The 13,769-nt window shown below is 41.9% G+C and overlaps 2 protein-coding genes across 2 annotated transcripts; both read left to right on the forward strand.

Moving 5' to 3' along the window:
• Positions 1-81: 81 nt before the first annotated feature.
• On the forward strand, positions 82-4,152 carry LOC100136006 (actin, alpha skeletal muscle 2). The gene is made up of 7 exons (XM_021567955.3): positions 82-138; positions 1,823-1,962; positions 2,264-2,588; positions 2,702-2,863; positions 2,996-3,187; positions 3,288-3,469; positions 3,615-4,152. Exons 2-7 carry the CDS (start codon positions 1,834-1,836, stop codon positions 3,756-3,758), a joined length of 1,134 nt encoding a protein of 377 aa, XP_021423630.1. The 5' UTR covers positions 82-138; positions 1,823-1,833; the 3' UTR covers positions 3,759-4,152.
• Positions 4,153-4,949: 797 nt separating this feature from the next.
• LOC110493595 (centriole, cilia and spindle-associated protein) lies at positions 4,950-10,464 on the forward strand. Its single transcript, XM_021567956.3, has 4 exons — positions 4,950-5,129; positions 5,891-6,297; positions 7,237-7,598; positions 8,047-10,464. Exons 2-4 carry the CDS (start codon positions 5,934-5,936, stop codon positions 8,224-8,226), a joined length of 906 nt encoding a protein of 301 aa, XP_021423631.2. The 5' UTR covers positions 4,950-5,129; positions 5,891-5,933; the 3' UTR covers positions 8,227-10,464.
• The last annotated feature ends 3,305 nt before the right edge of the window (positions 10,465-13,769 follow it).

Here is a 13,769-nt window from a genome sequence, read left to right on the forward strand (position 1 = left end):
CATTCCTAATGGTTGTCAGGAGACGAAAAAAGGTGGATGGCGTCGGGTATATAAGGTTGACGGCGGTTGCTATCAGTCCTTAGCTGGAACCAGAAGTGATAAAGTTCTGCAACTGAGCTTCTTCTAAAAGAAAACCAGGTAAGTGAACGCGTCCGTGGAATATTACACCACGCTGCTGCACCAGGAGGTCAATACGAGGAGTGGATTTTTTTCCTCTCTCTGGGACATTACATCGTGGACTCTGAATAAGGAATTAAACAAATCAAAGATAATCTACACAGTATTGTGACAGTCAGTGAAACTTGGCAGCCAATCACCGGCTCAGTTGAACTTTTAGCCTACTATCGTAAACTGAACAGATTTCACCTGACTGTCAAATGATTATTATAATAATAGAAGATATTGGATTAAAATTAATTTGATTTGGTACATTAGTCTACCTGCATAATATAGGCTAATGCGTCATTGTAAAAAATTATGTTGATTTAATTGATAAATTATAATTGGTATTTGAGATTTAAAAAATATATATATATTTTGGTAGTTAATTTGCTTTATTAAGATAATGTAAGACAAAATATTGAATACGTCTACTGAATATTGGAAAACCTGTTACGTCAGCAGGTGAGAGCAAGAAGAGAAAGAGATCCACAACTTTGCATTGAATCAAAAGTTCCTGGAAGGACTGCATTACATGCTTATAGCTAGCTACCCTATATGATAGGTTACCCAATATGTGTATTGATTGTCGATCTATTTAACCAGTTGATGTGCATTACCTGAAATCCTTATTAATATAAAACGTATATGTAATGTAAAATTACTCCATGGAACGATTTTTGAAATGTTTGTCAATGTCAATGTGTAGCCTAACGTTATCATGATCACTTTGGTAAAATTCCCAAGACCTGCGTGTCAGACTACGGTGTCATATTTAAGCAATAAGGCATGAAGGGTGTGGGTGTGGTATACGGACACAGCCCTTAGATGTGGTATATTGGCTATATACCACACACCCCCGAGGTGCCTTATTACTATTATAAACTAGTTAGCAACGTAATTAGAACACTAAAACGTTATTTTTGTCATAGTCGTGAACTCTTACTTTAGAGTGCGATAAAATAGCATACAAGCAGGTTAACTATGACTTCTGCAGTGCATGGCCATGGGGTAGTGAAATAATTCTGCAGTAGGAAGCTTAAATATTGCATTTATGTTCCAAACAACATTCTTGGAGAATACAACATTTTTGTGAATACAATAATAATTTAGTGAAAAATGTATAATTGATGCAGTACTGTGGATACCAATATCCCTGTGAGCATCCCAGGCTCAAGAAGTGCATCTAAAGTAGGAGGGCCTAGTGTCTGCAGGTTTAGTTTTTTCCTTTCAATTAAGACCTAGATAACCAGGTGAGGGGAGTTATTTACTAATTAGTTACCTTGATTCATCAATCAAGTACAGGGGAGGATTGAAAACCCGCAGACACTCGACCCTTTGTAGAATGAGTTTGACACCTGTGATCTAATGGTTAAGAACATACATTGTGGGAAGCACTGATGTAGGCAACCTAATATGCATTCTTGGTCAACTCTCAGTGTAATGTGATTCATTCTGTTTGATCATTTGTTACGCGTGGATAATCTTAAGTGAGCATACATGATGCATCAGCAATACACCCGAAAGTATCGTTTTTACGCACAGAATGTTGTTTTCACGCATATAATGTAGGTGCGTAACGTCAGTGAGAGATTTTGCAGTAAGTAGGCTACTTACAGTATACTGTATGATAAATGTGTGTTCCTTTTGCACATTGTCTCAGAACCCACCAAGATGTGTGACGACGACGAGACTACCGCTCTTGTGTGCGACAATGGCTCCGGCCTGGTCAAGGCTGGCTTCGCCGGCGACGACGCCCCCAGGGCTGTCTTCCCATCCATTGTCGGTCGCCCTCGTCACCAGGTACGTAAAAGCACCACTCCTAGGTATGGCTAGTAATGTGAATTAAGGCACCATACCTTGTCTCATGATATAGCCAACTATGATATCCAAAGTGCAAAGACATGCGTAAAAAGCATATTGGCAAATATATACGAATTAAAGTAAAATAATGCATTTAGGTATTGTTTATTAGTGGTAACGTGTAATGTGTTAGGTGCGATGTGCCGTTTTAGTGTGCAATGTTAGATGATAATGTGTAGTTGTTAGGCTTGTGCGCCATGTCCTTGCCGGCGTCTCAACGGGCTTGTTCTGTCTCTTCCAGGGTGTGATGGTGGGTATGGGTCAGAAGGACTCCTACGTAGGAGATGAAGCTCAGAGCAAGAGGGGTATCCTGACCCTGAAGTACCCCATCGAGCATGGTATCATCACTAACTGGGACGACATGGAGAAGATCTGGCACCACACCTTCTACAACGAGCTGCGCGTTGCCCCCGAGGAGCACCCCACCCTGCTCACTGAGGCCCCCCTGAACCCCAAGGCCAACAGAGAGAAGATGACACAGATCATGTTCGAGACCTTCAACGTTCCCGCCATGTATGTGGCCATCCAGGCTGTCCTGTCCCTGTACGCTTCTGGTCGTACCACCGGTAAGAACTTTCCCCGCTCGCGCCTTTTTTCGCACACAACTCGTTATTTGTATTTCAAGTTGTTGGTGGTTGGGTTGTCTGCTTTACTGAATTGTGGTGTTTTCTGTGTTTAGGTATTGTGCTGGACTCCGGTGATGGTGTGACCCACAACGTCCCCATCTATGAGGGTTACGCTCTCCCCCACGCCATCATGCGTCTGGATCTGGCTGGTCGCGATCTGACTGACTACCTCATGAAGATCCTGACCGAGCGTGGCTACTCTTTCGTCACAACCGGTGAGCATGAACTTTGTGTTTTTGCATAGAAATGCTTGTTTGATCAATTTCAAGTATTATAACCTTTTACGCACAAAAGCACAGACGCACGGGGATAAACTTTTACGCATTAACGGAAATGTCTCATTTCAGCCGAGCGTGAGATCGTGCGTGACATTAAGGAGAAGCTGTGCTATGTCGCCCTGGACTTCGAGAACGAAATGGCCACCGCCGCCTCCTCCTCCTCCCTGGAGAAGAGCTACGAGCTTCCCGACGGTCAGGTCATCACCATCGGTAACGAGCGTTTCCGTTGCCCAGAGACCCTCTTCCAGCCTTCCTTCATTGGTGGGTATTTACCGTTATAGGCCTATAATATAATCCAACATAAAATCTTCGGCCTAAAGAGTGGTTGAATATTAATATTGATCTTTGTATACCTGCACAGGTATGGAGTCCGCTGGTATTCATGAGACTGCCTACAACAGCATCATGAAGTGCGACATTGACATCCGTAAGGACCTGTACGCCAACAATGTGCTTTCCGGCGGTACCACGATGTACCCTGGTATTGCTGACCGCATGCAGAAGGAGATCACTGCCCTGGCCCCCAGCACCATGAAGATCAAGGTAATTACAAATAAACAATACGTTTACGCACAGTAAAATAGTGAAAAGAGATGTCATAGGTCTGCATAATTGTTTCATTGTCATTGTGTTACCTGTGCTACCTATGGTACTCAGTATCTAATACTCCCTTTCTCACTTGGCATAGATCATTGCCCCACCTGAGCGTAAATACTCCGTCTGGATCGGTGGCTCTATCCTGGCTTCCCTGTCCACTTTCCAGGCAATGTGGATCACCAAGCAGGAATACGACGAGGCAGGTCCCAGCATTGTCCATCGCAAGTGCTTCTAAATGCATTGTCAACATCTCGCTCAGGATCCAAGCAACAACGGCACACCAACTTGCGATCAAGGGACAACTTTATACAACTGTTACATTGTAACAGCGAAAGCTCAGCAAACGGAGAGAATGACGTCAATATCACGACGTGTGAGGAAAAATACCAACATGTGAATGTAAAATGTACATAAATGTTATTTATTGATCGTCCATCATTTGGTATTTTTTGGTGAGCACAGTCTGTTTTGGTGACAAGCAAGAGGGACAGAGGGTGACCACAACGTTGTTTTCTCTGGTTACCCGATAATGGCTCAGAAGTACGTGCTATCTGTACTCAGCCAAACATTATCAACTACTAACCATCAAGAGATCCACATAGGAAATAAAAAAACATCTATTTTCAAACGTGTTTCTGTTATTTTGTCTTTTTGAGGTGCATTACAACACAATCAACACTTAAAATAGGCCTTGGTGTGCGTTTTATGATGCGCAACTATTAAAAACCCATTAGGGCAAAGATGAATTCATTTTTGGCATATAGCAACATGAATAGCCTAAACATTGAGACACTTTCAATTTGGATGCCTTTCAATGTTATGAAGAACAAGGGCCAATATGACTACCTGGAACTGGAAGGACAAACAATGAGCTCAAGTAGGCCAACAAGTGTTGAAGTAAATTGTTCTAAATGTCCCTGACAAGACAAAACAATGTCATGGATATAAGGCTATAAATCATTGAGCAGACCTCCTTTGTGATATTAACTCTATTTTACAAAAATATTATCAATGTGCCAAAAATACGAATTGTTCTCCATAACTATTTATTTAACAAACATTTGCCTATATTTTATTGAACTGAGAGGGAATTCATGTATTTTCTGTGTTAGATTCATACTAAACAATGACATAGCATTCTTTCACCAAGGAGGTAGTCACAGCAAACCCTTGCTCACAGCAGATCTTCTTTGTCACCAAATTTGTCCATTTGACTATAATACCAATACTGATATTGATTTTAAATCAAATGAGCAAGATAATCATTTGATAATTCACAACTGAAAATAATACCATTGAGGCTGACCCCCCCCCCCCCCCCCCCGTTTGTCAACAAAAAAAATCACACACTTGTTGAAGCAATTACACGCTGTAGAATAAAATACATCATAGGAAGAGACGCGCGCCAGTACCATGCAGTTCTGGGCATGCGCATTGCACTTCCTATAGCTTTTAATGGATAAATATCTTTAACGCCAAGGTTGAGAGGGCTATATTCTGACGACGATTCAATGCCAAGATATGCGCAACAACAGACTGTTATAATGGAGGAATACTTGAAGTGAAAATTATGTTGTAATTCTCCATAATGAAGTCCGGGTGAGGGGTAAGCTTATATGCACCGGTAATAACCTGTTCCGGTCGTGTTTACAACCACTATAGTGCGCAAGTAGAAGAAAACGTCGACGCCACCAGATGTGCATGTTTTCGTCACCCTATTGCCTTTAAGTATTTACATGTAATAAATTACTTTTGGCATGTGGACTAACAATAACATTTCTGTAGCGATAGACCCGTGCACAGTGTTGTGATAAAGATGGCCGTATTGGCGTCAGCAATGTCTGCCTCAATCAAACAGCAGCAGGCTCTGCTGCTCCACATTTGGGCAACAGAAACAGCAGATAAAGTGATTTTTGTCGTGGAAACAATTTAGGCCATGGCTGGTTTGTGAATGGAAATTATCTTAATAAACTATATAACTAGGCTACATAGGGCCCACACTATCCCCATCTATTATCTTATAGTATGTTAGGCACAAATAACATTCTAATAACGATGCTATTACTACATATAGATTAGGTGTATATTTCTAGTGTCAGATGGGCGTTATGTGGGACAGCGTATAGATAGCCATCAGACGGCATGGGCTACTGTGTTAGAGGGAGGGAAATGCCGACAGGTAATTCAAGAAGGCCCAGGTGCATTGGATTGCTCTGGGTTGCTACAGGCTTTAGATCTGTGGCGGGACTGTCACCAGCAGCCTGCAATGACACATTCCACACCAAATATAGAAACGTAGGCCTAGTTACTGTTGCATTGTAGGGCTATGTATGTAATAACACTTATCTTTTCTCCTCTCCTCCATAGTTTGTGAGCTAATCAAAATTGGATCTAAGCAATAACAGGAATCATGGTGACTAAGAAAATCCGTACGGAGTACATGAAGAAATTCAAAGAGCTGAAATGGGAGACGTTTTCCAAGTGCTACGAGGACTCAGTGAAGTACAGGTTGACCAGGCGGGTGATGGAGCACGCTCACAAACCTCTGTGGTTCTGGGAGGGGTGGGATACCTCGACCGGGTCAGACTCCAGCGCTAGTGGGCAGTCCACCCCCAAGGTGAGGAATAAAGTCGCGCCTGTAGACATCAAACTTCAGACACCACCAGTGAAGTCAGAATCAAGGGAGAGCCCGAAACCGAAGCCTCCTTCTGTGAATGGGGAACCAGAATTGGAGACCAAGGAGTTTACCCTCTTGGATGCACTACCACCCACAGGTATCTATCTTCTACCATTGCAAATACGTTTACACACCTGCATGTTGATCCTATTGTAATAAGACTATGCTTTTGAGCTACAAACATAAAGTTAAAAGGTCTTAATTTGTTAGGTCTATACACTGAGTGTTCAGAACATTAGGAACAACTGCTCTTTCCATGACATACTGACCAGATGAGGTGAAAGCTACAGTAGGATCCCTTATTGATGTCACTTGTTCAATCCACTTCAATCAGTGTAGATGAAGACAGGTTAAAGAAGGATTTTAAGTTTTGAGACAATGGAGCCATGGATTGTGTGTGTGCCATTCAGAGGGTGAAAGGGCAAGACAAAAGATTTAAGTGCCTTTGAACGGGCCAGCATCCCTGTGAACGCTTTCGACCACTTGTAGAGTCCATGCCCCGATGATTTGAGGCTGTTCTGAGGGCAAAAGGGGTGCAACTCAATATTAGGAAGGTGTTCCTCATGTTTGATATTGTGTATAATTCAAAATTCAAAAGGCACTCGCACATCTGAGCTATCTTTTTTTGCAGGTAACAGTTGAATAAAATGAGAAAAAAGAAGAAACCTGCACACTGTTCTTGATAGTATCACTGCTCTTTATTAAGCTTTTCGTATTGGCCTCACGGCCTTCGTCAGAGCTTTTGACAAAAGAGCAGTGATACTATCAAGAGCAGTGTATGGGTTTCTTCTTTTTCTCATTGTATTCAACTGTTACCATGCACCTGCAAAAGAGATAGCTCAGATGTGCGAGTGCCTTTTGAATTTTGTCAGTGCTTTTGATAAAAGCTCCGACGAAGGCCGTGAGGCCAATACGTTAAGCTTATTAAAGAGCAATGATACTAAGCAGTGATACTATCAAGAGCAGTGTGCGGGTTTCTTCTTTTTTTCTCAGTATAGTGTATAATAAAACTACATCACTTTCTGCCCATTCAAAGAGTCTGTAATAGAGAACGGGGGCCTAAACGAACCAGATGAGGGGACAGTTAACGGGTCAGTAGTACAAAATGGTCCAGCGGCTGAAACGCCAACAGATGAGAGACCAGCAGACAAGGCATCATCAGACGAGGAGCCGGTGAAGACTGAGCCTAAACGTCGCCACCGCCACCGTGTCCCTCGCTCAGAACCCTGTCAAAGGGACTGTTCCTGTGACGACATCAAGCCTGCGCCTGTCAGGAAGCCCTCCAGAGCAAAGAGCCAGCCCCCAGCCATCACCACAGAGAAGGAGAACAGACAACCTTCATCCCGGCTCGACTGGGCAGAGAGACACGCGTCATCTGCTAGGAGGTCTACAAATGAGGTAAGAGTGTGTGTGACTGTGTGTGTGAGAGAGGCTGGGCATATGTGAGGTTAGGAAAATGTTTGATATTCATTCCGTTTGATGTTATTTCAGTACCAGACTTGCAGTTGGTTTCTTAGGCCAGACTAAGACTATAATGATCAAAACAGTCTAACATTATAGGAATACTGGATGAAAGCTGTGTTGCTTATGTAATGCATGCTTACTGTGCGTCAAACATCTATTCTGCAAATGAGATTGAGTTATTTCAGGGATAATAGATAGGAGGGCATTTTGAGTCTTTTGGCACATCTTCATGGAAAGGATTCCAGAGAAACGTATCTCATCATCCAACACTCCCCCCAGAAACTATCTATAATAGAAGAGTGGTATGTATTTCGGAAGTGAGCGCGGAGCGCCTATCCTATCTCATTGCCCTAACCTCCCGGGCACCTCTCGCTCTCCACAGAGTCGCACATCCGACGCATGCGTCCAGACTAGACGGGAGTCGGATAAACGCTGTTGGAACGTGGACCGCAGGAGGGCACGGTCCGCCGACCTGGAGAAGATACGGCGGTCGGAGTTGGCCGTGGTGGATGACCGTTGGATGACCGAGTACATGCGCTGCTTCTCTGCCCGGTTGAGGTAGAGCACAAGGATCATGGGTATTCCACCACCACCCGTCGACCGTTCTATTTTTAACACCATGTTTCCTTATTGAGGATTGGTTAACAGAACAAAATTATTGGATTGGTTTAGACACCAATTAGGGCCCTGAGGCCACGTAACCTGACTAGGAAAAACTCAGGTCCCTAATCATAATGTATGGTTGATTTGTTAAGTTGATCGCTGAGTTGGCGATATGCCACTTTTCTTCCACAAGGGATGACACAATCATAGAATATTGGAAGATATGTAGTTATGCTTCTAGAAATTGGACTGGTTTGTACATGTTTATGCTGCTGACCACAGAGTATGATTTATACTGTATTATTAGACATTCCAAGCATGATGATGGTCTTTACACTTCGCTTTAGTTTGGTGGCATTTTTTACATTCTGTGTTGCTTATGTCATTAGGCTATATCACAAAGGCAGCTGCATAAAATCCAAATGTTAGATCAGGGGTATTCAACCGGGAGTACTGCAGGGGGTCCGCAATAATATATATACTAAAAGCTACAGTAGAAAATAGGAGAATGTTTTTATTTGAAACTTTATTTCTCTATTCCTGATATTGAGCAAGTTACACTCATTAGAGCTATTTACACTCATTGGAGCTAATTACACTCATTGGAGCTAATTATACTCATTGGAGCTAATTACACTCACTGGAGTATCTGACATACTGTAGGCTTTGACAAAGCACCCGCTGGTAAGCTGTCTTGTCTTGGACATTCATTTTTGTGAACACATTCATCCCCCAAATGTTTGGAGGTACCTTTCCATCTAATAGGTTATGTTAGTGTACACTTCCCCTTCCAATTATAATGGGGGAGGTCAAAATAATGAAAAACTATCTTCCAAATCTATTCATTTAAAAATGTTGATTCATTCTCCATGCCATTCACATGGCAAGACATGCGGAGGAAAAAGCAAGCGTATGATGGGGGTCGCCGGTTTACCTGGGCGGAGGTTCCTGGGGAAGAATTGAAATGTTTTATTTAACTAGGCAAGTCAGTTAAGAACAAATTCTTATTTACAATGACGGCCTACCCCGCCAAACACTGTGCACCGCCCTATGGGACTCACAATCATGGCCGGATGTGATATAGCCTGGATTCAAACCAGGGACTGTAGTGATGCCTCTTGCACTGAGATGCAGTGCCTTAGACCGCTGCACCACTAGGGAGCAAGGTTGAAAACCCCTGAGTTAGATGAAAGGACCAAACCATTATTGTTTTAGATATTACAGTATTTTCAAACGACTTAAAAGCCATAGCCAAGGGGTTGTGGCATAGAGCTGCAGAGAAAGAAACTGCTAGCGGGCTAATATCCTGCATTAGCTTTATTGCATTATGTTGCAAATTTCAATCTAAATCTAGAATGCATTCCAGAGGATTGTTTTTATTAATATTTACATTAAAGCTCTTATCATTATTGTAGTGGACAGAATGAAATTGCAATGTAACGTGGTAAAGAAATGCCCTTATGTGCTACATTACCAAATACGCTTTTTAGAGTATGTCACTCACCATCACCATTGTCTTTGACAGGGTTTCGTAGGTTGACTTATTTGATGTCAGTACCACGTTCTGTATCTGTAATTTAAATTGAGGGCTATTTTGACAGAAATGAAGTGTTGTATTTGAAATCTTGGTTGTTGTGGGTTGTGAATAATGCTCAGTTTACATACTTTTCCTATTTTTTACAATGCTTATTCATAGTGCTATTCACTCAGAATGTTTTTACTCATAATGTATACTTTTACATTTCACTTTCACCAAATCATTCACTTTCACCTCTATCTTAGCTTAGGAATGGTTCCATGAAAGAACGTTGGAATGACGTGTCCAGACCGTCTTATGGGGAACATTGTAGGACCCCAGCAGTTTTTTGGAGTGGGGAAATGGGTGTGGCTTTAATTGACTAATACGTGTGCAATCTGATGAGACTTCCCTTGTGTCTGCCAGAGGGGAGTCTTTAGTGTTTGTGATTGGTTGTGGTTGTATGGGCAGAGAGAGCTCACTGTTAAGAAGATTGGACTGGCATTATCTTACGGTCATCTTTATTCAGAGTGGTCAAAGATCCATTGCTGGTCATGTGACACTTCCCTCCTATGTCATCATGGATTGGCAAAACAACCGAGTCATTCTTTACTTGAACATTGCATTATTTATAAGAAGTTATAGGATTTAATGTCAGGTTATGACCAAGTCATTGTAACGGTTTTCTTGATGAGAAGGAGAGTCGGACCAAAATGCGGCGTGTCTATTGCAATCCATGTTTAATGAAATAACACACTAAACACAAACACTACCAAAACAATAAACTTAACAAAACCCGAAACAGCCTATACTTGTGTATCCTAACACAGAACAATGACATCAGGACACTAAGGACAATCACCCACGACAAACTCAAAGAATATGGCTGCCTAAATATGGTTCCCAATCAGAGACAACGATAAACACCTGCCTCTGATTGAGAACCACTTCAGACAGCCATAGACTTAGCTAGAACACCCCACTAGCTACAATCCCCACACATACACACCACATACAAAAACCCATGCCACACCCTGGCCTGACCAAATAAATAAAGATAAACACAAAATACTTTGACCAGGGTGTGACAGTCATGAAAACTGAAGTGGCTGCTTATATCACAGACAGGTTTGACTAGTGTTTGTTTATTCATTGTCCTCTACAACATTCCTTTATGAAAATGTTCATTCCAAGAACCGTCTCTCAGGAAGGAATAAGACACTAATGATTTGTCTATAGACTTACTGTAACTACAATGTAAGGAAATGGGATGTACTGTTTCAGGGGTTTGGAACAGACTGATTCAAAACTAAAATGATCGTTTTATATAGAACATTAATTGTTTGCACTCTCTGAACAAAGATTTGAGTTAATTTTATGTGTGGATTTGATTTGCATAAGATATTATTTGACCAAAAGTGATATGTGTATCATACCATAGTACATATAACCATGTTTGTGTTTTATTTCAACAGATGTTTACATTTTTGATCACTGTATTTGTATTTGAAAACATGCACAATGATATATATTTTCATCCACTTTGAAACATTACGGTGAATTAAAATCATATTTGCATAGTTGAGTTGTATGCTTTTGTTTATGTTTACATGGGCATTTTAATAAACAACAACACTCTGTTTTTGCATGACCCCTATGACCCATAAGGACACAATTTGATATTATACATGATTGGTTTTTAATTAGATTTCACTCCTAACTTAGGATATTTCAACCTAAAGCCCTTTCTACACTGCTGCTCTGAGGTCTGTCTGATGTCACTGTCCTGCATTGGCACCAGGGTTAAGAGTAGAGTACAGTAATCTATGGATAGTATCCTGCTACTGTGGATAATATATAGATAGTATCCTGCTGCTATGGATAATATATGGATAGTCCCACCAACCTCCATCAATGTGAGAAATATATAACTACTTGTTTTAGTCAAAACAAGTACTCAAATTTGCTACCATATTGATTCGTTAGTGAGGTATTGTGATATTCGGAGACACTCCTTTATGTCACGTTTCCCTTTTAGTTAAATGACTTCTTGTTCGGTAAGGTCATCTGAGCTCTATGGTAATGGAAAGGTTCAGTGAAACGTTAGAATCACATACCAGATCATATTCTCCCTCTAGAATACTTCTGACGTTATCGCCCTCTATGACCCATGTGTCCCAGTGTAAGATACGGAGTACTGTATGATCCCAGTGAGGTGACCACCACAGCGCTTACAAGGCTGTTGTATTAAGTCGTCAGCCTGACACAATGACAGACTAGACAGGACCTTTCAGATGTTATGTATGATGAGTGAATTCCGGTACATAATACATCATTAGGTTCAGACAAAGGGCCTCTTAGTATGCAGATCTCCTGACAAAGGGTTTAGCACGGGCTATAAATACCAACCTGTCACATACCCACCTCCGGCAGCTGATGGAGAGCGACAGGGTGTGTATGTGTGTGCTCGCACATGGGTGTTTAAAAGAGACAAACAAATTGAATTTGCAGGTTTTGGGAGAGTGTGATGGTTCTCTTCTGATTGTTTAAAAGAGACAAACACTTCCTTAAATCTTTATGAGTGTGGCTATCTTTTCCTGTATGTGCGTGTGAGTGTCCGAAGTCAATAAAATCCAATCCCCGTTAACACAGTAATACATGAATTACAAAGTAATAGTGACAAGCAACTGCATACAGTGAGTCCTTCAATCAAAGCCAAGCACATTCTACTTGAGAATTCCACCCTCCAGACATCTTCCCACTCTATTTAAAGCCACCTGGCATTTCAAAAAGCAATAGGGCCAAAATAGGTGCCTTCAGGAACAGCACCAGCCGCCTGGGACTGAAAGGGGGGGGGGGGGGTTTGGGCGTTAAATATAGCCCCCCCACGTATTCCTTTGCCAGCAGAGAAGGACCCCTCCCTAATTGACAGTGTTTGAAAAACGTGTCTTGGGAAAAGGGGTGGGCTCTGGGATATTGCATGGGGGAGTGGGAGTGGTGCAGCAGTATGAAATAGCTTGAATGGTCGAAGCTGGGTAAATTAGAGAGAGAATTGCTGCGTCAACAACAGTGAGTTGTGTCTGTCCATAAATGCAGTGGTTGCTTTGAGTGGAGCCGCTGAGCCACAGGAGGTCAGAACAGAGCCAGAGCTGTGGTCTTTGACTTAGGTCTTTAATGCTAGTCAGCGCTAATATGCCAAGTTGACGAGCACAGCTAAGAGGGGGGATGGAAATATCCCCCTGTGCCAGAGCAGCCAGGTCCTCTAAAAACAGCCTGTTGCTTCTAGGCAGAGGCACTCAATAGTACATCTAGAATACTCTAAAGTCTGCTGTTTGGAGCCACTATGTAGTTGTGCTACATAGTTGAGGAATAGGTGTCGACCTACAGTACAGTGCAGTAAATATCTATATTATACGGATTAGGCAACTGAATGATGTCTTGAAATTCAGATAGTATGAAGATCTGAGACACTGTGTAATGTCTTCTCTAAACTCAGACCTGTAAACAGAATAAAGAGATCTCTGCCACTAATAAGATATGTGAGGTGATAGAGATGCGCTGACCTTAGGCAGCTTGTGGAGCATGAACTGCAGCTCAGCATTTGTAATGCTTTAGGGACATCTAGTGGCAGCGAATGTCGGTCACGACAACAGAAGATAGCAGGGTTCTCTCCACAAACTCCCTCAAAATTGAACAGGTTTTACATTAAGGACATATACGATTTTCTTATAACTTTGAAAACAAAGAATATTTGATATATTTGGAACAGAGTACACGTTGGAACAGACAAATAATGGATGAGTGAATAGGAATTTGAAGCTGCCAGCTGTCCCTGCCAAATGCCTCACAAGTTAACCACACCAGCATGTCAACTTTCTCAAGCTGTTCAAATCTTGGTGACAGGATTAAGTGAGTCCATGCACCTGTCCTCTCCTCCCCCAGTAAGTCAATAGGGACAGTACAATAATAAAACATCAAGAGTACTA

Source organism: Oncorhynchus mykiss, chromosome 17 (assembly GCF_057628025.1).
Source record: "Oncorhynchus mykiss isolate SJ-2025 chromosome 17, ASM5762802v1, whole genome shotgun sequence".
Classification (NCBI taxonomy): Eukaryota; Metazoa; Chordata; class Actinopteri; order Salmoniformes; family Salmonidae; genus Oncorhynchus; species Oncorhynchus mykiss.